At 43.2% G+C, this 22,737-nt stretch overlaps 1 protein-coding gene across 1 annotated transcript; it reads left to right on the top strand.

The window, feature by feature from the left end:
* The first annotated feature begins 15,879 nt into the window (after positions 1-15,879).
* LOC130887547 (nodal-like) lies at positions 15,880-18,630 on the top strand. Its single transcript, XM_057790041.1, has 3 exons — positions 15,880-16,057; positions 16,656-17,308; positions 17,793-18,630. Exons 1-3 carry the CDS (start codon positions 15,895-15,897, stop codon positions 17,937-17,939), a joined length of 963 nt encoding a protein of 320 aa, XP_057646024.1. The 5' UTR covers positions 15,880-15,894; the 3' UTR covers positions 17,940-18,630.
* Positions 18,631-22,737: the final 4,107 nt, after the last annotated feature.

Genomic DNA, 22,737 nt, shown 5'->3' with positions numbered 1-22,737 from the left:
AGCATGGGGGTTAGAGTTGCCTGGATGACCATACCCAGACTTTTATATGGGTTCTAGGGACTTGAATTTGGGTCCTTGTGCATATATAGCAAGTGTTCTTACCCATAGAGTCATCTCCCCAGCCCTTTCTCTGACAGTTTTAGAAACAAGGTCTTATTCTGGAGCCTGGTGGGCTGCCCAAGAGCTCATAGCAATCCTTTCACCTCAGTCGGCTGCGTGCTGGGATCATAGGTGCGGACCACCATACCTGAACAAAAGAAATAATTCCAAGATGGATAGTAAACCAGTCACTGAAATAGCAACTCTCAAGAGCAAGTTCTCTCTGCAGAGTCCTCTCCCCTCTTCACCAACACCCCTTGGCACTCAGGAATACAGCTGTTGTATTAGCTGACGTAGTGGGCAGAAGGTCTACTGGGCTATGCTGTAATAGAATATGACACGGTGCCTTACTGGTGAACTCCGTGTCCAATGGAGAGAACTTCCCTCAGTGAATAAAGTGGAAAGTGATCAAGGAAGGCACCCACAGGCATGCATTGGGCCTTCACATGCATGTGTACCCATGTGTACATGCACCTCACACACACATAGAAACATCTATACACATACACATACACACACACAATGGCATACAAATAAACAACCCTAAGCATCAGACCAAACAGAGGACTCTTGGAGATTTCTTTCTTTCTTTTTTTCTTTCTTCTTTTTTCCTTCTTTCTTTTTCTTCTTTTCTTTTTTGTTTTGTTTTCCAAGACAGTGTTTCTCTGTGTAGCCTTGGCTGTCTTGGAACTCAATCTGTAGACCAGACTGGTCTTAAACTCACAAAGATCTATCTGCTTCTGTATTGCACTTAAACTGGAAAAGATTCAGGTTTTATTTAATTTTTTAATGTTCAAGGATAAAAGGTGCATAGAAATATCACTAGGAATGAAAACTTGCTGAAATATAAGAACAACTCTCAGTTTTTAAAGATAATTCATTAATTTAACATTTTTACGTGTGTGTGTATGTGTGTGTTTGTATGAGTTTATGTGTGCCACTGTATGCAGGAGCCTGTGGGGGCCAGAAGAGGGCATCAGATACCCTGGGAAGGTGGTTACAGGTGGTTGTGAGCAGCCATGTGGATGCTGGGAACCAAACCTTGGTCCTCTACAAGAGCACCAAGTGCCTTTACCTGCTGAGCCATCTCTCCAGTCCCATCTCAGATAGTAGGTTTTTTTAAAACCATCATCTTTTTCTAAAGTAATTTTTCTCTTCTGTAGATTATCAATCAACTTGTCTTGGGCTCCTTCTGAATGATGACAGAGGATCCCCAGGACATCTACGCTTTTGATCCTGCAACTTCTCTGCAGTCCCCCGGACACATGAGAGTTCCTTGGTGTGGTTTTAGGCTTAGCCCCAGTTCCTCTGTTCACCTGTCAATCACCCTGGAAGGAGGGAAGTGAGGGCTTCAGATGGTCTGGCTACTCCCATCTGAATCAGACAGACTCCTGGCAACCAAGCAGCTGTCTAGAGCAACCGTTTCTACTTCGGCTGCCTTAGGCCCCTTCACTTGTATTTCTTCTTTCTTCCTTGATGTTGTTTTGATTTGACCAAGCTCAGTCTTGGTCATAACTTTTCCTGGGTCCCTAAGCAAGGATGATGATGATGATGATGATGATGATGATGATGATGATGATGATGATGATGATGATGTTAGCCTCGGGATGGAGATGTCAAGGCCATACTTTGTGAGAGAACGGCACAGCAGGGTCATCCACAGCATCCTCAGTGGAAGCCCAACATTCCCTTTCCCTGGGAGTCTCTGTTGGACTTGGTACTGGCATTTCCCACATCTGTGTGGAGCCTGGGCCACTCTGTACGGTGATACTGGTGTCCTACAGAAGACTTTAATCCTTTTATAGGATTGTTGTGATTTTTAATATTCTCTTCATTTTTTAATTTACTTCTGCAATTTGTCAAACATGTAGATTGCTTCAAAAAGAGGACTAAATAATCGAGAGAACAAGACAAAGGTATCATGATTACTGATGGGAAGACTAAGGGGCAACCTCTCCTGGCTTGGAAGCGTTTCTTAAGGGGATGCTGTGGATGGCAGTTTTGCATAGCAGCTTCTTTTTTTGTTTTGCTTGTTTGTTTGTTTGGTTTTTGGGATATGGTTTCTCTGTGTAACTATCTGGGCTATCCTAGAACTCTTTCTGTAGACCAGGCTTGCCTCAAACTACCATCACCTCCTGGTGGGCCCCTGTCAAATGATATGATACTCGTATTCAAATATTTTCTTTGCTTTGTAAACTGAATACTGCATGTTCACCTTTTTAGCAAGCCAGTTTCAGAAATTCAGCCCTTCCTTCCTCTAAAACAGGGATTCTCATCCTTCCTAATGCTGCAACCCTGTAATACAGTTCCTCATATTGTACTGATCCTCCCAACAATAAAATTATTTTTGTTGCTACTCCACAGCTGTCATTTTGCTACTGTTATGAATGTAATGTAAATATCTGTGTTTTCTGATGGTCTTAGGCGATCTCTGTGAAAGGGGTCGCAACCCACAAGTTGAGAACCAGGGCTCTAAAGATACTTGCATGCTTATGTAGGAAAGGAACTAGACGATGGTGCCAAGAAAACACTTTGCTTTCTGAAGGCCTTGACATCGAATTTTGGCCTAACTAACATGGACAGCGCCAGCAAGGGATGCGATCCCAGGGGTTGTGAATATCTGCAAACAGAGAGTGTCTTACTTATTCTTCATGTTCAACGCTAAACTCTGCTGTTAGCATCCAGCAGGACTCACACAAGTCCATTGGAGGGGGAAGAATGGAGGTATTCAAAACTGAAGAGTGCAGGAACAAAGTGAGCTCAAGATAATGCATCTCATCCTGGGTGAGCAGACACAGGTGAGATTTGTCATTGCACATCGATGTTTAACTTTAGAGAAGTCTGTGGGTCAAAGCCACACCCCTTTCTGAATCACTTTCCTTCCCCAATTCAAATGTAACCTAACTCAAAATGGTAGAAGAGCCCGTAGGATTGTGCTAGAAGCATAGTCAGGGTCCAGTTTGTTTATGTGCACGGTGGAGAGAAGAGACTTTCTATTGCTGTTCTGCTTTTAACCTCTCCTCTTATACGCACGTTGCTGAGTTAGAAATAATATCATAAAATAGTCACTTTAGCCAAATGAGCTGAAGGACCAATCAGTCCAACCCAAGTCTTGTTTTACTTGAAAAACAATGAACCAACTTGAGTGAACTTGAAAACCTGTCCCAAGAATCCATGTCATGTCCAGCTGTTTTTCGCTGGCAACCATGAGCAGATTACTTAACCCGTCGTCTGTGCCCTGACTTCCTCATGTATAAAATATACAGTTGAAGGGTTGTAGTGACACCTGCCTATGGAGTCAGTGGGAGGGTGAATGACTGAAGCACACAAGCCACACAGAAGACACTACAAGTGTGCACCGTTAGTTACACTTCTCTACGGAGCCGTGTTTACAGCTCTTACGACGTAACTTTAGAAACAGCAGGTTGGCATTTTTTTTTAACTCCTTAGTTATCAACATCAAAGTCTGCACTTTCTCCAAAGACACTCCATCACCCCTAGATCGTTTACAGAGACTCTGCTGTGTCTCTGGCGAGGTGGGGCCAGAGGATCTTCGGATAGTACAGTTGAAACAATATGGACATGAGTAGTATAGAAATTACAGCCCTGTATAAATCAAGGGCTCCGTTCCCAGCCCCATCATTTGAAAAAGCAGAGTTGTAGCAGTGCTTCTCAACCTTCCTAATGCTGCGACCTTTTAATACAGTTCCTTTTATTGCTTTTAATACAGTTCCTTTTATTGCTACTTTGTAACTGTAATTTTGCTACGGTCATGAATTGTAATGTAATACCTGTGTTTTCCAATGGTCTTAGGTCACCCCTGTGGAAGGGTTGTTTGACTTTTCCCCAAAGGGGTCTCGACCCACAGGTTGAGAACCTCTGATCTATAGGAACTGCTCATTGCATGGGGTGGGTGATATGACACTCATTTATTCTCTTGAGTAGATCCCACTCACCCAGTGGATTGGCTTGAGATTTGAGCATCTCAATATCTCTTGTCACTGTGCAGGTACCGAATATTCTCCATGTTTTCTGTGACAGTCTTCACTTCTCTGCTTCGGTCTCCCCATTTCCACCATTTCTGGTCGAGTTCAGTTGCTCTTGGACTATTGTGATGGCTGAGTAATTGATGTCCCAGCTCTAAGCTCTCATCACCTCCTCTTCCTTTTTAAGTTATACCAATAAAAACAGCGTAGGGACTCAGATAGTTCTGTGAGTTTTGTTGTGACTGGTTCCTTGATCCCGTTCTCACGTTCCCCTCTCTCAGAAAGCTTTGGTCACCACTCAGCTGCTGATTTTGGCTCCTCTTTTTGTGTTTTGAAAATGTGGTGTTATTGCTTCTTGGTTATTTCGACCTGGGTATACTTTTCCTTCTTACCCTAAGAGAAGAGGAGGGTTTAGTCCCCTCCCTTGCCACTATTCTTATCATACACTCCTTACCCATGTCTACAATTGAGCTTTGAGTTTTGTAGGAACTTGGTGTTTTCATGACAGCGGCTACTACTCATAGTTAACCTATGAAAAAATAATTATTATTTTTCCTGAAGTTAATGTTAACTACTATTGTTCCCATGTTTTAATTTCTGCTCTTCAGGATGGTCATGGAAGTCCTGGGTTACTCCTAACCCCCACATCCATAGCACAATGCTCCTAGTATCTGTATCATCAAAGTATTACAATATTACCTGATAGATGTTAAAGTCTGAGGCCTTGCACTCTTCCCAAGGGCCAAGGGAGGAAATAGTTTCAGTTGTGCACACTCAGAATTCCCAGATGGGCTCTGTCTCAACTGTCTTCCCTCGTCCATAGTCGAAGACTCGTAATTCAGGCTTAATGATGACCCAGCCATAAAGAACCCCATGGAACCTGCTCATGCTGGTCTGTAAATCCCTTTCTGCTTGCTAGCAACAAGTTTGTTTAGTTAGCTTCCTGCTTCTGTTTTTAAAACACCTGGCATAATTAGCTTATAAAGAGAAAAGGTTATATGTGGATGCATTGCTTTTATGCTTGAGAAAGTATGCCTGAGGGCAATGGTAGGGAAAGTACTGCAGAGGGAACTGCTGACCTCGTGACCTGGAAGCAAAAGAAGAGGAAGGGACCAGGCTCTCACAGTCCCCTCCAAGGCAGTCCTGCTGTGATCTAAGGACACTCTACTGAGCTCCAGCCAGAGGTTGTACCATCTGTTGATAGCACCACCCTGCAGCCAGAGCCTTTGGTGTGTGGGCCTTTGGGGACATTTAACATCCAAGCTCTGACAAGCTACGTCCTCAGACTTGCCATAGTGACTGCCTTCTCACAGCCCCAGGCAGTGCTGAGAAGTGACTGAAAACCGGGTTTGCTGCCCACAAAACAGCCTGCTGCCTATTTATATCATTTTTTAGTGCTTATTGTTAACTTATGGGGAGGTCTTTCTTGATATTTTTTAGAACAGTATCTTAAGATATATATTGGGTGACTTAAAGGTTTAAAAAAACAATCAAGTCTCTTTTGCCAGAGAGTCTTCCTCGCCACACGAAAAGACTTATTTAAAGTTTAACTAAATGTCACTCCTCTCAGAGTTTCTTAAAGGCCAGTGTGATGGCACTGAGGGATTTGTGTCTTCATGACACAAAAAGAATTGGCATAGATACCCTCATGCCCAAGGAGGGACAGCTTCTTTTGTTAGTTTGAATTAAAATTTATACTCTGTGGGGGACTAATAGTCAATTGGAAAAGAAGTTATATGTAGAAGCTTACAAGTAAAAATAGGTATCTATGTCCGTATGTGTCTCTATAGCTGTCAACATAATTTTCTAAAACTGTATATAGATATATACCTTGACCACTATGAATTATGCTTGTCTCTGTATGTATACCTTATTGACACACAGTGAAGACTATTCCAAAGAATCTGTTATTAAGGAATGCACTCATTCCAAGTTGGAACAATTCATCTGGAATAATCATAGATAGAATAATTATCTTAAGGGCCTCAAGAGTTTGAAACATCTGGAAACAGAAGAAACTCTGATAAAGGACTTGTATCTAGAACACAAAGGATTTATATAGTTTAATAATAAAGAAAAGCTCAATTTAAAAGCTTTTGAGCAGAGGATTAAAATGGACATTTCTCCAAAAAAACCATCTTAGTTTGGGTTTCTACTGCCGAGAAGAGACACCATGACCACAGCAACTCTTATAAAGAAAAACATTTAATTGAGGTGGGGGCTTACAGTTTCAGAGGTTCAATGTATTATCACCATGGAGGGGAGTATGGTGGCTGGGAGCACGGCAGCATGCAGGCAGATGTGGTGCTGGAGCTGCGGGTCCTTACATCTTGATCCAAAGGCAACAGGAAGTAAACTGAAATCCTGGGTGTGGCTAGAGTATATAGCCCACATTCCACTCCCTGGTTCCCAAAGACTTGTAGACATATTATAATAAAAAATGTATTTCTCTTTCTCTTTTTCTTGTTCTTTTCCTTCCTTCCTTTTTTTTTTTTTTTTTTTAAATTGGCAGAGTTTTATATGTAACCTACCCAGGCTATCTTTGAGTAATTCAAGCTGCCCTTACAGCCATAATCTTTATGCTTCAGCTGTCTGAGTTCTGAGGTTATAGTCTATGCCAACTCTGTCCCTCTGTCTATCCCCTCTTTATCCCTTTGTCCTCCTGTCTGCTTCCCTGTCTCTTTCAGAGTCTCTCTCTGTATGTCTCTCTCTCATTGTGTGTGTGTATGTGTGTGTGTGTGTGTGTGTGTGTGGTGTTTACCCCATCTGCGTTTTTTAGCATTTGGAGTGCTTTCGCGTCTGGGTTACCACAGACAACAGTGCCATGAACAGCCATGGTGAGTTCTTGGGTGGTGATACATCGCCACTTCTCGTGACAGATGGGTCCTTAGAGGAAGAATTAGTGGGTCACACACTGACTCTATGTTTAGTGTTTGCAGACTTTGCCAATGGAGTTTCCAAATGGCCCCAGCATTTCACATTCCCAAAGGCAACATCTGAGGGATCCAAATGCTGCACACACACGACTGTTAGTCTTTTTGGTTCCTCTCTTCATGAGTGCGAAGTGGTATTTATTGTGATGCGTTTATATTTTTCTGATGGCTGATGACACTGAGCAATTTTCCACATGCCCATTGCCACCCACTTATCTTCTTCGGGAAAGTATCTATTGCAACCTTTTGCTCATTTTAGGTTCTTATACTGTGAAGCTGTAAAATCTTCTTCCTAGGTACAACATCCCCATCCTCTTCCAGTCTTTTGCTTGAAATTGTCTTTTGGGTGCTTCTTTCTCTCTAGCTCCCCAGTACAATGGACTGCACCTGGAGCTGGGCAAACATGCCCACAGCCCACAGGGTGGTGTCTTGCTGGCCTCTGCTGCGCCCCAGGGAGTGGAGGGATGGAGGGGAGTGTGGGGGTGTTTCAGGATTTCTTGGGCTCCCCACAGCCTGCAGTGCTGGGAACCTGATTGCACATTCCTGTGTGGCCCGACTGCTGACTGGAGTCAGGCTTTTGTTTTACACTCAGTGTCTGAGGAAAAGAGCAGCTCCCTGGAGGGACAGAGGCTCTGCAAGCTCTCCTTTTCCTTGGGGCCCTTGATTTACAGACCAGGCAAATTTGAGTTCACACCTCACTTGCCCAGGCCACATTTCTTTTTCACTAAGAGGATTAAACTCCACCCCTGGGGACACTCGGTTGACTGTAATTGTTTTGCCAGTGGCTTTCTGTATTTGAATTTTCTTCTTAATTTTTTGGAACTAGGTTTCCCTCTCTTGCTCTCTTCCATCCCCCCACCTCCCACCCCAGAGACAGGGTTTCTCTGTGTAGCCTTGGCTGTCTTACACCCTGTAGACCAGGATGGCCCCGCTCTTTCTTCCTTTTCTCTTCCTTTCCCTTTCCCCTCCCTTCCTAACTTCTTTCCTTTTTTTTCTTGAGACAGAGTCTCACTCTGTAACCCAGACTGGTTCAGAACTTGGGGTTATTCTCCTGCTGAGCTTACAGGCCGGCATCATCATGGCTGGGTTTATTCTGTTTTTATACTATTAAAAATCCCTAGGGTGTGGAGACGGCTCCGTCAGTAAAGTAATTATCCCAGGATCATGAGGACCTGGGTGTAGATCCCCACATGTTCACACCCAGGCATGGCAGCACACACTTAGAGTCCCAGCACTGTGGACACAAAGACAAGAGAAGCCCTGGGGCTTGCTGGTCAACCAGGCTAGCCAATCAGTGGGTTCCAACTGCAGTGAGAGAATTTGTCTCAAAAAATAAGGTGAAGAAACCATTGAGATACCAAATGTCAACTCTGGTCCCCACACAGGTGCACACCCACACCCATATATACTGCACCTCTTCCATGCACCCTTACACACACACATATACACAAATCCTGACAAGCGCATCCCTTCATCTGAAAGCCCTTTAACTTCTGGGAAAATGATGTGATAATTCTAGAGGATTATAGAGAGAACAATATTTTTCACATCTTAGCATGAGGATGTATTGAAAAGCAGATTTGTCGGTCCTCATTGATGCTTTTGACCTGTAGAGACAGGGTTGGATCTGAGACTTCATTTCTCTGAGACATTCCAGGGGTAGTACCGTACTGTGGAATAATGCTCTTGTACACTGTAAAGATTTGTCGCTCATATTGGTTTTTGTTGTTGTTTGGTTTCTCGAGACAGGGCTTCTCTGTGTAGCTTTGGAGCCTGTCCTAAAGCTTGCTCTGTAGATAGACCAGGCTGAACTTAAACTCGCAGAGATTGTCTCTGCCTCCCAAGTGCTGGGATTAAAGGCGCGCGCCATCACCACATGGCTTCATATTGGTTTAATAAAACACTGATTGGCCAGTAACTAGGCAGGAAGTATAGGCAGGGAAACTAGACTACGAGAATTCTGGGAAGAGGAAAGGCAGAGAATCAGTCGCAACCCAGACACAGAGGAAGCAAGATGAGAAAGCCTCACTGAGAAAAGGTACCAGGTAACATGGATAACACAGATAAGAATTATGGGTTAATTTAACCTGTAAGAACTAGTTAGTAATAAACCTGAATAATAGTTCAACCAGTTTATGTGTTTATTTGGGACTGAATAATAGTCCAACCAGTCTATGTGTTTATTTGGGACTGAATGACTACGGGACTGGGCAGGACAGAGACTTCTGTCTACAGTATTGTTTATCCTGGGACCACACTTGGAAGACTTGGATATAGAGCAGTGGTTCTCAACCTGTGCGTCACAACCCCTCTGACAAACTCTATCACCAAAAATGTTTACACTTTGATTCATAACAGTAGCAAGATTACAGTTATGAAGTAGCAACAAAAATAATGTTATAGTTGGGGGTCACCACAGCATGAGTAACTGTATTAAAGGGTCACAGCATTAGGGAGGTTGGGAACCACTGATAGAGAGAAACAAGTAGATTTTTTGTTTGTGGTGTGGCCCACCATTTATTGATCAAGTTTTTGTTTGTTTTTTATTTTTTAATGAGCACACCAAAGAGTAAGTTTCATTTTGACGTTTGATATCAAATTTGTCGCTCTTCCTTCCCTGCTTGTCCCCTTCCTCCTCACCCCAGGGGTCCCTTTTGTTTTCACATCACTCAGGGATCCAATCTAATTTGTTAGGCCCTTTGGTAACCTCTCCTCATAGGAAATTGTTTTTGTGCCTAAGTTGTCAATGAGGAAGCTGGTGAGGGAATCAGTTTGATCATTGCTCAGGCTGGTGGAGAGTTCTGGAATATTTTTATTTGGTTTCAGTAGCATTTAACACACTAGATCATAAAAGACATAAAACACTTTAACACAGGCAAGCCCTTTTTTTCTACTTGAGAATTACAACTTTGATTTTGTCTCTCCTAAAAATAACCATTTCAGATGGCATTTGACTGGTCTTAATGGTATCAGCTAATAGGAAGTGTAAGCCGGATAGAAGGGCCAAATGTCAGCACTATCAGATAACTAGTTGAGGTACTACCTGTGTTAAACACAGTGTGATAACCAAGAGAAAAATAGCACGACCTTTTTAAGTGGAATCACTCCACTGTAAAGGGCTGTCACAGGCGATAGGCTAAGCAAATCCTTGTGCACCCACAGCTGACTTTTCCAGGTAAATTCTTTTGCTGAGAGCAGAAGACCTTGAAGGTGTGGATTCATCACCAGTCTCCTTGTTTCAGACTGAGGAGCTGATTAAGCCCCTATGAGAGCGGTAGGAGCTACAGAGACTTGGCCCCTTCACAGCCCACTGAATCAGAATCTCCTTTTTAATCTACCTGCTTCAAGCATGATAAGAGCCAGAAGTTGTAGGATTCTGCATCTGAAGATGCTGTTGGGGGAGGCTGGGGGTCCTTGGAGATGTCATTTCTCCACTCTCTAAGTAGCGAAGCTCTTCTGACTTCTCTATTCCTTAAGATGAATGTCTTTGGGATTGAAGAGATGCTTCATACCAATGGTTCTCAACCTTCCTAATACTGCGACCCTTTCAGACATTTCCTTATGCCCTGGTGACCCCTGAACATTAAAATAATTTTTGTTGCTATGACATAATTGCAATTCTGTTACTTTTATGAACTGTAACATAAATATCTGATGTTTTCAATGGATTTAGGCAATCTAAAGGGGTCACAACCCACAGGTTGTGAACCACTGGCTTAGTGGTTAAGAGTGCTTGAATACTCTTCCAGAGGTTTGATCCCCGCGCCCACACAGCAGCTTACAATTGCCTGTAAGTCCAGCCATAGAGAACCCAATGCCCTCTTCTAGTCTTGGACACTGCATGAATATGGTGCACAGATATACATATAGACAAAACACTAGTCTACATAAAATAAAAATAAGGGTGAAAAAGAAAGAGATGAATGTCTTTGAAGCAGCCTAGCTTTGCCTACATAGTTCAATCGTGATACAATTCAGTAACACCTTACAGTCACTACAATGGCTGTCATTGTGGAGAACAGAAAATAAAGACAAACAAGAAAATAAAGACAGTCACAGCTCTCAAAGTGACATAATTGGATAGGCATTATTATAGAACAATTGCTAAAAGAAAGCCCCAAAGAGTGACATTCACCAGTAAATGGTCAAATAAATTACAAGATGGAGGTCAGAATTCAACCTTTATAAAACTGTTTTTCATTTGAAATAATGCAAGGCAATGGAAAATGGATACAATTATTTATATGGAACTCATCCTGCTACATTAAGCAGTAATTTATTAAAGCAGTTGCACAGTCACTGTGTTCATTGGGGAGCTCTGTATATTAAGCTTTGGGTGCAAATGGTTAGTGTAAAAAGATAGACACATTTTATCAGACTTTGTGTTTCAATTGATGTGCCCTGGAGCTTGTCTAGCTGCAAATATTGGAAGAGACTTTTCAAGGTTTGGGCCTCATATCTCAGTTTCAAACTGTGCTATTCAAAAGGATGGAAGCACACTGCCCCTCCTGGTTTGGAGTAAACTGTCATATGATCTTGCAGCCTGGGTAGCTCAACAAAGCAACCATCAAGCATACATCCCGTGTGAACGCTGTATTAATCAGGTTTATGCAAAGGAAGCCCACCACTTGTCAATCACCAATGTTTCTTTTTAAATTTTCAATTACTATTTTTTTAAACAGGTACACAGGCTACAGTTGCAATGAGATATAGTTGCTGTTTTCTCCAGAGCTCTAGCACAGATTTTCAACTCTTCTGAGGAGACAAGAATAGGGCCCCACAAGCCCTATCTTATCTCTCTTCTTTCATCTCTTCTCTTTGTTCTCTAAACTCAAGGATCTGGAGATCGTGAATGGCCAGTATCCACACTTGGAGCTTGATGAGATCCATGTCCATCTTCCCCAGGTGTTGGCTTAACAATAGACTGATTTCTTAGTTAAAAAAAAAGTCTGAGTATTTCTGTTAATAGGTGAGAGTTCCAGTCGTCCTAGTTCAAGCAGTGATTTGGGTTGATAGTGATTTGGGTTAAGTCCTTCCATGTACCCAGTTTTTGAATTTTTTCCCCCCTCTGGGGTTTTGAGAGCAGACTTGGTAGTTAAGAATGGTTGCTACTCTTGTAGAGGACCAGAGCTCAGTTTTCATAACCAGCAGGGTAGCTCACAACTGCCTGTAACTTTAGCCCCAGGGGATCTGACTCATTCTCTGTCTCTGTCTGTCTGTCTGTCTGTCTCTCTCTCTCATTTTTTCTTTTGCCCAGCAGTCATTTAACACCACTTACCAAGAGCACTAGTGTGTAGGTAGGTATAGGTGTTCAGTGCTGCCGTGTAAACACACACCCTGTCTCTGCTCCAGAGGCCCTTTCAGACTAGCGCACCGACACACATTTGAAGCTACAATTATTACATGGAAAGTCACTTGTCACTCTGTCACTCAGACACTGGGAGTCAATGCACAGGAACCCTTTCCCTTACTGGTTAGTGTGGGATCATTTATCAGGCTCTCCAGGTTCAGGTTAGCTGGATTCTGGCTTTCGATTGCCCGGGCTTCAGGGCTTTCCCTACTCCTTGGCAGCAGATAGATTGATTAAGAGACCATCTGGACTTCAGTTTATCACCTGAGAAAGAAACACAGTGATTACACCTTCTGTTGAAGGCCATTACCAACATCAAACATGTTAGTATGGTTGGAGCACCAGAATTAGTCATATTGAGCAGTATTTGCATGTACTACGTGAATATTAATTGTGGTTATCACTCTTTATCTTCAAATAAATTCGGTATAACTTTAGAGTGATATCTCCACCGATCCCCCATTGGGGGCATGAAGAATATACTAAAAATAGAATTCCTATGTGTTTTCTTATTCTTCTGTTTCTATGTTTTTGTGTTTTAGGATGTATCAACGATGCTTATAGTTTTACTTTTATAATTTATTTTTATCTAAAAACTTTTAAAAGTTTCTTAAATTTTATCTATCATTATTGTTATTGTTGTTGTTGGTGGTGGTGGTAGTGTGTGTGTGTGTGTGTGTGTGTGTCTAGGTATTCACGTGAAGGGCAGAGGACAACTTTGTGGATCTGGTTCTCGCCTTCCTTTACGTGGGTCCTGCGGGCTGAACTTAAGTCATTAGGCTCTCTCAGCAAGCATCTCAGCCAGCTGAGCCATCTTGCCAGCCTTGGCTTCTTAATGGTTGAACCTATATAATTACTTTTTATGGGCAAAGTACCCAAGGAAATTTAAAGATGATTGTGTTATGGGTGTGCGTGACACCCCGTCCACAGTGGGAACATGCAGTTTACAATTTACAAACCACCCTGATTGGTGGAACATATCAGGTACGAACTGTTGGCAACTGTTTCTGATCCTCAGGACATCCACATGCACAGAAGGGCACGGAGAGGGCCTGCACCTTACCAGCATCGACACTAGCCTTCCCCTCCAGGCCTTTGCTAGGTTTTGCAGGCTCCCAGAGGAGTTGGCTCCCATGTTCTTAGTCTGTGTTCTCACCCTGCCCTCCCAGCTGTGGCACGGTGTGACACATAAATATAATCCACTGCAATCTGAGGTGTCCCTATCCCTGGCCAACACTTTCTCCAAGGGGACAGTTAGTGGATGATCTTTTGTTGCTGACTCTCTTTTGTTCCTGTCGCAAACAGGAAAGACCTCTGAGAAGTGTATGGAAACATTTATCATACAAAGCAATCTGGCCTCTCTGCCTGATTCATTTTCAGATTTTTCTCCTGTAAAAGAAGCTAACAAAACAACAGCTGCTTAGCCACAAATTACCAAAACAAGCTTCTACACCCGGATGGCTATTGCCGCTCTTTCTCAAGGCAATTTACAAGTTCTCGAAGGAATTCACTTCACACATTTACACTTGGTGCAGCCTTGCTGAAAATTTGAAGATTAATTTATGTAAACAAAAAGGAGATCCAGGTTTGCAGTGAGATTCCATAAGCTCACTACATATTTAATTGGAGTTCTGTAAAATCTGCTCCTTAAAAAGCAGAGGACATAGCTCAGCTCCAAGGAGAGGCTAATCATCACTTTCTCACTGGATAGGAAAGTAACAGAGGGTATGGTGGCAATTAGTGGGCTGCCGGGGGTGGGAGGGCACACAAATTATTTGCTCTCTAAATTAGTTTTCAATCTTTAGCTTTTAAAAGTACGCATTCCTTCACCCAAACTCATTTTTTTCTAAATTGAGTTTCATGATATGATTATTTTTATTAATTATTTTTTAAAAGACGGTCTAATGAAGCCCAGGCTGGCTATACATTTTCTATGTAGCAGAAGAGGACCTTGAATTTCTAATCCTCCTGCCTCTACCCCTTTATTGTTGAGATTATAAATGTGTGCTATGCCTGGTTTTTGTGGCACTAGAGACTGAATTCAGGACTATGCACGCTAGGCAAATACTACACCGACTGAGCCATATCCCTAGCTCTGTAGCTCATTCATCTCATTCTATTTTAGAAATGGGGCCTTACTATAAAGCCTTAGTTTGCCCTGCCCCTAGCAGCACGGACCTGTCTAACCTTGAACTCAGAGTTCCACCTGTTTCTGCCTCCTGAACGATGGGATTAAAGCCGTGGATCACCACATCTGGCAACATCTCATGATTTTCAAAGCACAAAATTTCAGAAAAACTGTCCTACCGCACAGCCTGCTGTGCCTTAGAAACTGACAGAAGCCTGTCTTGGGCTCATCTCTTTCTTTTTCTATTTTCCAGCTACAAAGCAATTATCTGGATGCTGACCCCACAAGCTTTCTGTGTTGCTGGGTGAGTCCGTGAGCTGATGCCGGGGAAACATTTTTAAAGATGGAATGCACGGATTATTAATTTTGATATACTTATTTACATAATTTGAGACAGTTTTTTTTCATGGCACTAAATCTCCCTTAGGTTTCTTCTTTATGATTGTGTGTATGTCGATATAATTTGGTCTTTTAATAAAAGCAAGTCCTATATCAAGCAGTTAACTCATGGGTGAAGCTTGTCTTACCGTGATTGACAGGTTCATTCTGTACTTACGTATGTGTATCATGTGCTCAGAACAATCACTAGGTCTGACTCTTGAAGACGATTGTGGCAGCATCTTTGACTTTTGTCATTTTTGTACCGGTTTGACGACTTGCAATTTTCCTCTCCTTAAACATAATTAAGACAAGATGGGCACTTGATTTGATACTTCCAGATCTAGGGAATTTTACCCTTTTGATGTGAAGCAATTTCTGTAAAGAATTCCAGAGTTTTGCAATACCCAGTCACCCCTTATTTATGTCTAATGATCAAACATACTTACTGGGCATTTTCTATGTCCTGGCTGTGTACTGGAGACAACATGTATCAGTGATTCTCAATGTCTGGTCTCAGGACCAGCAGCCTCAGCATCATCCGGGAACTTGCTAGAAAGGTAACTTCTCAGATTCCATTAACTGATGTTTTCCATCTGGCAAGGGACTCAGCATTCTCTGTTTTAAACAAACACTGAGGCCATTCGGTTGTCTAAAGTTTGAGAACCATCCTCTGGAGGACTCAAGATTGAGTGAAGCTGGTTCAGCCTCCAAACCTGTCCTCGTTGTAGCCTTTGGATTGCCATGTTCTGTCAATACACACACTCCCTAGACATGCTATTATATTATTGCGCATTCTGAGTTTAGTTTGAGAAATACTCTGTCTGATCTCATAAGCAGATTCTGCAGCTGTCCTGAGAATGGCAGATTCTCCCACCTGAATCCACTTCTTCTTGGATTCCCAATAAGGCCTAAGCTGTACCTGTGAACCTAAGGCCCACACCTGGGCAGGTGGGTATATAAGGGCAGTAGATGGGGCTGCCAGCTTTGGAGAGAGGTGCGATGGGGTCTCGCTGCAGCATGGGTGGCCGCTCTTGGCTTAGCTGTGGTCTTTTTGTGCTGGGTCTTTGGTGCATAAATTTTAGCTGGGTGCAGCCATTGGAATGTTCCCCTGCCATTCTGCCTTCTGGTGTCAGTGAGATCCTTTCTTCCAGACAACATGGCTTTACCATCACATCTAAAAGTGAGTGACTACAGCTTTGTTCTCTGCTGGGAAGTCAAGAATCAGGGAGTCATGTGGTAGGATTTTATGGTGCTAGTAGGGAAACACAGACATTTGGATTTCTTAGGAGTTGAGTAGCAAGGAGTAGTTGCTGGGCAGGAATACGCAGCTGTCTTCAGGTCTGTCTCCTGGTTTCAGCTCTGTGGACACCAGAGGTAGACTTAGACTTAATGGCAGGCATCCCAGTGTTTCGTAGGCAAAGATGTTCTAAAGTATGGAGTACACAACACAGGTAGTCCTGCCAGCAACTCTAGTGTGCTATGACATGTGGCAGGGCAAGTGGCTTGTCCTGGGTTATATAGTGCCAGTATATGGTCATCAGCCCCGAGGCTGCCCTTCTCTGGTTTAATTTCAATCATGGGGTCCTAAGTGGAGATAATGAGAAATCCACTTTTTAGTTGCCATGGAATCAAGAGCTGGCTTCATGAGTGGGTGTACGCAGCTGGATCTGCTAAGCAACTGTTTGGTCTGCAAGTCTGGGGTGATGGGAGTAAGGGAATGATGTCTTTCTCTGTGGGACTGTGACAGCAACCTCTGAAGCTTCCCTCTGCTCCCACAGGCAGCCAGTTCCTACATAGTTACTGGCTTCTGCACTTTGAAGCAGCTCCCTTCTTGGGTTCTTCCCGACTACAGCTCTGGGCCTGGGTACCAGTTCCTCCTCATGCCTCTGAGCTCATTCTAGAGTTTAAGGACCACGAAAAGGACCTACAGAGGATCCTTCTGGACACTTTCCCTATTATCTTCTCATCGTATGAGTCAGAAGGAGGAGTTCTATTGGAGATCTACTGTTTACTAGTGTATTGGATGGAGGTGGTGCCTATCCTTCTGGCAGAGAAGTCTGTGTCCACTGATGTCCCCGGAGCCATCCTGAGGGAATGCTCTAGAACCCAAGACAAGCGAGATGCAGTGCTGCTGTTCGTATCCTCATCCTACGCTCAACCATCCCTGTTTCATCTGCCTTATGTCCAGGAGCCCTTTATCCCTGATGTGGAACAGCTGCTTTTAAGCCCGAATCACCAGGAGGTGGACCATGACCAGGTTAATCTCCCCACACAGAAGCTCTGTCATCTGCAGGATCAAAAGGTGAACCTTTACAGAGCTTCGTGGGGCCAGTGTATCGTGGCACCCAAGACTTTCAGCTTTCCATCCTGTCAGGGGAACTGCCTGGCCCTGAACAGTGAGCTCCTTCACTCCAGTTTCGAATGCTATAAGGTAAAAATGAAGTCTTATTTTTATTTGGGGCTATATTGGAATAACACTAAATGTATGGCTCTCTGGGCGTGCCTTCTTTTGAGCGAAAGAAGCCAGTGGAAGTGGGGCTAATGTAATCTGCACTAACGTAGTTTGTCATGTCTTTCCCTCAATATAATCTTACTATAATTTTTGTTCATAGTTCACACCTCCAGTTTTTTGTTTTGTTGCTTTGGGACAGGGTTGGGTCTCTCTATGTAGCTTGGGCTGTCCTAGAACTTACGTAAAACAGGCTGGTCTTGAACTCACCTGCCTCTAATTAATTCAAGAAGTAAGCCACCGTGCCCGCTTGAACACCTCCAGTTTTTATAAAAGTTCATCCCGAAGTCCTAATCTGGAGGATTCATGTACCCAGCCTCCTTTCCCACTTAACCTGCCATGTCTGCTGATTAACTATGGAACAAGGACTACAGTAGATTTCACCTGTCTGTCCTTTGTTCTGCAGAGGGAGGCACCCACCTGCTCCAGGCTCTTTCAGGTCTGTAGCCCTATCAAGGCTCGTCTCTTCTCCTTGATGGTCCAGGACGATGAACACAAGATGAGCGTGCACCACATGAACACGTCCATAGTAGAGAAGTGTGGCTGCTCCTGAGATCCCCGTGGAGCTGCTTGTGGGTCTGATAACCGTTTAAGTCTTAGAAAGTTCTGGTCTCCAGAGTTCTTTGGCAATCGACGAGGGGATTTGGTTTCTGTTTTCCAAAGCACAGTCAAGATGGAGTTGCAGGACTCAGCTCTCCATATATATTTCTCTTTTTAGGCAGAATCGACGGCACTATTATTCTAAGGCATTGGTATCATTGAGAGTCTGGGCCCATTGGGTATCTGGTTGCTTGTCATGAATTGTCTGGGGAGGCCAGGTTTAATGGCCATCTTGGAGGATACTTAGATGGGGGAACAAGAACTTAAAATGAGTGTTTTCTCCTCTGGGTTGGACTGAAACTCTACTGTTTAAATGGGGCCCTGTTTTGGATTTTTCTAGGCGATTGCTATTGTCTGAACCATAGGTTCAGGGCTGACTAGAAGCTGATCTAGCCTTGGAATGACAGTTCCTTTAGCCCAGAATTTCTGCCCTCTGGAGTAAGTGGAAACTCTGTCAAGGGGTGTTGTGTCACAGGCTAGCCATAAGTGGAGGGCATCACGACCCTCACTCTCTTCAGACTAGTGGGGGTAGGTCTTTTGTCTGATAGGAGGGTTAAGTATCACTGTTTTAAGAGACTTGCTGCCTAATAACTTTAACTTAATGGAAATTAGCTTTTTAAAATTATCTTCAATAAACTGCTATAATATCAATTGAGAGTCTCTTAATTTGGATTTCCCACCTCCTTTTCTTGAGCCAGCAAGATGAGTGAGTATACGTTGGATTTAAAGTCTCATCGTTAAGGACCTTGGAAAAAAATGCTTTTGGTTTTAAATCTTTGCCTATTCTAGCACCCACTCAAATGACTTCTGAAATGGTCAAAAATAGACATAGAGAAGGATTCCAGGATGGACTTCATGTCAAAATTACACTTTGGTTTTGGTGTAGAAAAGAAACATTTTGTACCTTTCAACATCACATGCTCTGTCTCCTCCAACAGGAGGGGAAGAGGAACACACTTGGGACATTTAGACATCCCAGAACTGCCTCATGATCCTGTCTTGTCTCTGCATCCATGTGGAAGGATGGAGTGAGGGCTGGTTTTACACTAGGCCTTGGGGTCGTGTCCTAGCTTTGCTTTTCTTGAGCTCTCTCAGCAGGGGCTGGAGTTCTAAAGTAAACAGGGGTGCTAAGCTTCTGCCAGTCCTGGGTGGCTTTGGTAGTGGCTTCTAAGTTTTATGGTGTGTGTGTGGCATATGTGTGAAGGTCTGAAGATCACTGTGGGAGTCAGTTTTCTATCATGTGAGTCATGAGGCTTGAACACAGGTTGTCTGGTAAGTGCCTTCACCTTCTGTGGGCCCTGTTTTGTCTGGTACTTCCTGCGATCCAAGTCTGGCAGACGTAAGAGTAATTTACATGTGACTTAGATTTCAATAGCAGCATCTACCAGAGGAACAACATGAAAAGCCTCCTGTTCAGATGCAGTTCTGTCTGCAGAGACTGACTTGGGCTAGGCTTGGATCTGACTGGCCGTTTGACACTGCTTTCTTGTCTGTAGCTCTTTAACAAGGTGCTTTGGGGATATTTCAAAATTATGACCCTCAAGTTTCCAGAATGATAGTATTTTGCTATGTTAGTGTTATGCACTGATTTAAAGATTTCAACAACACATTTAATCAATGTCTTTATTGGAGACACTCATATGGGAATTTAAAGTCCTAGGCTATTATGTTGCTCATTGTCTTTTGTCTTTGAACACAAACCTTATGGAAGGATTTCTTTCTTTTTTTTTTTTTTTTTGTTTTTCGAGACAGGGTTTCTCTGGTTTTGGAGCCTGTCCTGGAACTAGCTCTTGTAGAGCAGGCTGGTCTCGAACTCACAGAGATCCGCCTGCCTCTGCCTCCCAAGTGCTGGGATTAAAGGCGTGCGCCACCACCGCCCGGTTTATGGAAGGATTTCTAAAGCAGAAATGGTGGGCCTATGGGCATAGAGCTGCTAGTTAGAGTCGAATTGGCCTAGCCCAACTTTTGAGCTTCTCTCTAAACATTGCCCATTCTATTCCCCCCATCCCAACTGTGTCTTCATTTTCTCTATAGGGGAAGTTATTCTGATGAGGAAAGTATTGTGTTTCCAGTTGCACCTTTTATTTATTTTTTTTAACTTTATTTAACTTTATTTCCTGTGCATTGGTATAATGATGTCAGATTCTCTGGAACTGGAGTTACAGACAGCTGCGAGCTGCCATGTGGGTGCTGGGAACTGAACCCCAGTCCCTTAACCACTGAGCCATCTCGCCAGCCCCAGTTGCACCTTTTTAAAATAAGAGCTTGACTATTTCTTAAGCCTTTCTGAATTCTTTGAGTTGTTTTTTTCCCCCGACTTTCCTTTATTGGTTTTTCGAGATAGGATTTCTCTGTAGCTTTGGAGCCTGTCCTGGAACTAGCTCTTGTAGACCAGGCTGGCCTCAAACTCAGAGATCCACCTGCTTCTGCCTCCTGAGTGCTGGGATTAAAGGCGTGCGCCATTATTGCACGGTAGTTCATACAACTCTTAATGAGCCTTATAAGTGTGCACAAATGCTTCAGTTGACTCTACACGGAGTTTGTAGGAATAAGTTAGTCACTCATGTTTCTTGATCCCGAGTTTCTTTTTTACTTAGTCTTTTCCTATGAAAAGACCACAGGAGTTCTGTAGCTTGCAGCACTCAGGTCTATGTCTTGGTTCCAGACCCTCTCCTTGCTGGAACTTGTTTCTGATTGGGGAGAGATGCCGATCTCTCAGGTCTAGGTGAGGATGTGAGAGCATTTGGCTGGGATTCTAGGAAGGCTTTGGTTTCAGAACCAGGGCCGAGGTTGTGCTAACAAAGAACCACACTGCTAAGGCAATTTGAGGACAACAGCAAAGAAGCTGAATGGAGCTTGGGCTTCTCTGGCTGGGGCAGGCAAGCTTCATTTGTGAAGGGCCTGAGAGTAAATGTCTTGAGAATCTCATTGAGGCGCTCTGCCCTGAACTTCCCGTATTAAAACTGTCATGCGCGGAAATGCAAACAAATGAACAGGGGTGTATAAGACTTTATTTGTGGGAATTAAAATTTGAATTTAATGTTATTTTCATTTGTCTTAAAATAGTCTTTTGTTCCTGTCTTCCAAGTTACAGAATGAAGACCCTGTGCAAAAAAGCGTATTTGAACTACATAAAGATTATTTTTTGTTTGCAACTATGGCGGTTTGAATGAAATTAGCCCCCAAAGGCTCAAGGAAATGACACTATTGAGAGGTATGGTCTTGTTGGAGGCAGTGTGTTACTGTGGAGACAGGCTTTGAGGTCTCGTATGTTGAAGCTAGGCCTGTGGATCAGGATGTCGAATTCTCAGCTCCTTCTTCAGCACCATATCTGCCTGAACACTGACTGCCGTGCTTCCTGCCATGAAGCCCCAGTTAAATGCTTTCCTTTATAAAGCTGCAGTGGCCATGGTGTCTCTTCATAGCAATAGAAACCCCAACTAAGATAGCAACAGAGCAAAACTAGTGATTGGCTCTCAGACGTGTCTGCTAGCCGATAATGAGTTCATGATTGAGTAGGCAGTCCAATACTAGCAACTGCTGATTTCTATCAAACAATCTCTTTTGGTTTTGGCCCTTGTTCTTTGGTTATTATCCTTCAAATGCATTCTTACCTGATAAAGCAAAATTGGCAGTTAGTAGTAGCAATGAAAATTTATGGTTGGAGGGTTACCACAACATAAACCCTACGGGTTCCTCGTGAATAAGGAACCTTTAAGGGTCCCTTTAAGGATCGTAGCGTTAGGAAGGCTGAGAAGCACTGCTCTAGAGATGACTTCCAAAAGATAGGGAAGCATTAAGTGTCAAGACCACCTGGGAAAGATGAAATTCCAGAACCTCAGCATTCATTCTAAGAAAAACAGACTTTTCCTGGTTAGGTTCAGCTGTCAACTCAACACAACCAAGAGCTCTCTGAGGAAATCTTATTCTGGGGATTGCCTTCATTAGACTGACCTGTGAGCCTATTTATAGGGCATTAATTGATGGAGGAGGGGCCAGTCCACTATGGGCAACACTCTCCCTACGCAGGTGTAGCTTGACTGCATGGCTGGGCAAATGAGCATGAACCAGGCAGCAAGCAAGCAAGCAAAACTTCCTCCATGGTTTATTCCTTGAGTTCCTGCCCTAACTTTCCTCAAAGAATGAGCTGGAAGTGTGCCATAGTTAGCTTTTGTCAACTTGAGGCAAACCTATCATACGAGACTAGAGAATCTGAACTGAGAAATTGCCTCCATCAGATTGGCCAATGGGTGTGTTTGTGGGGGCATTTTCTTGGTTGTGAATTGACATGAGAGGGCCCAGGCTACTGTGAGTTGTCCTATCCTTGGGCAGAAGAGCCACGGATTTTGTATGTATAAGACAGGTAAGTAGGCTGAGCAAGGCAGTAAGCATCATTCTGCCATGGTCTTTGCTTCAGTTTCTGCCCCCAGGCTCTTGTTTTCAACCCCTTCACTGACTTTGTCAGTGATAGACTGTAAACTGTAAATGCTGAAGAGAGACAGGAAGAGAAAAATGGGGGGAGCTCCGAAAGTGTAGAATTTTTCTGGATATTTAAACAGAGGCCTTGGGGATAGGTGAAAATTGAAGTTGTGTATTTATGTGTACTTCTGCATGCATATTATCCTTTAATAAAAAGTTATCTTGAAAGAAAAGCAATGAAAAAAATTTAAAGTGAACTAATTTGCAACAGATACACTATTAAGTGCTGGGAACAAGGCAAACTTCTAGAAACTCAGTTGATCTGCAGACCC

This window comes from Chionomys nivalis, chromosome 15, assembly GCF_950005125.1.
Source record: "Chionomys nivalis chromosome 15, mChiNiv1.1, whole genome shotgun sequence".
Classification (NCBI taxonomy): domain Eukaryota; kingdom Metazoa; phylum Chordata; class Mammalia; order Rodentia; family Cricetidae; genus Chionomys; species Chionomys nivalis.
The sequence above is the reverse complement of the archived record's forward strand: the minus strand, read 5'-3'. Positions and strand labels throughout refer to the sequence as shown.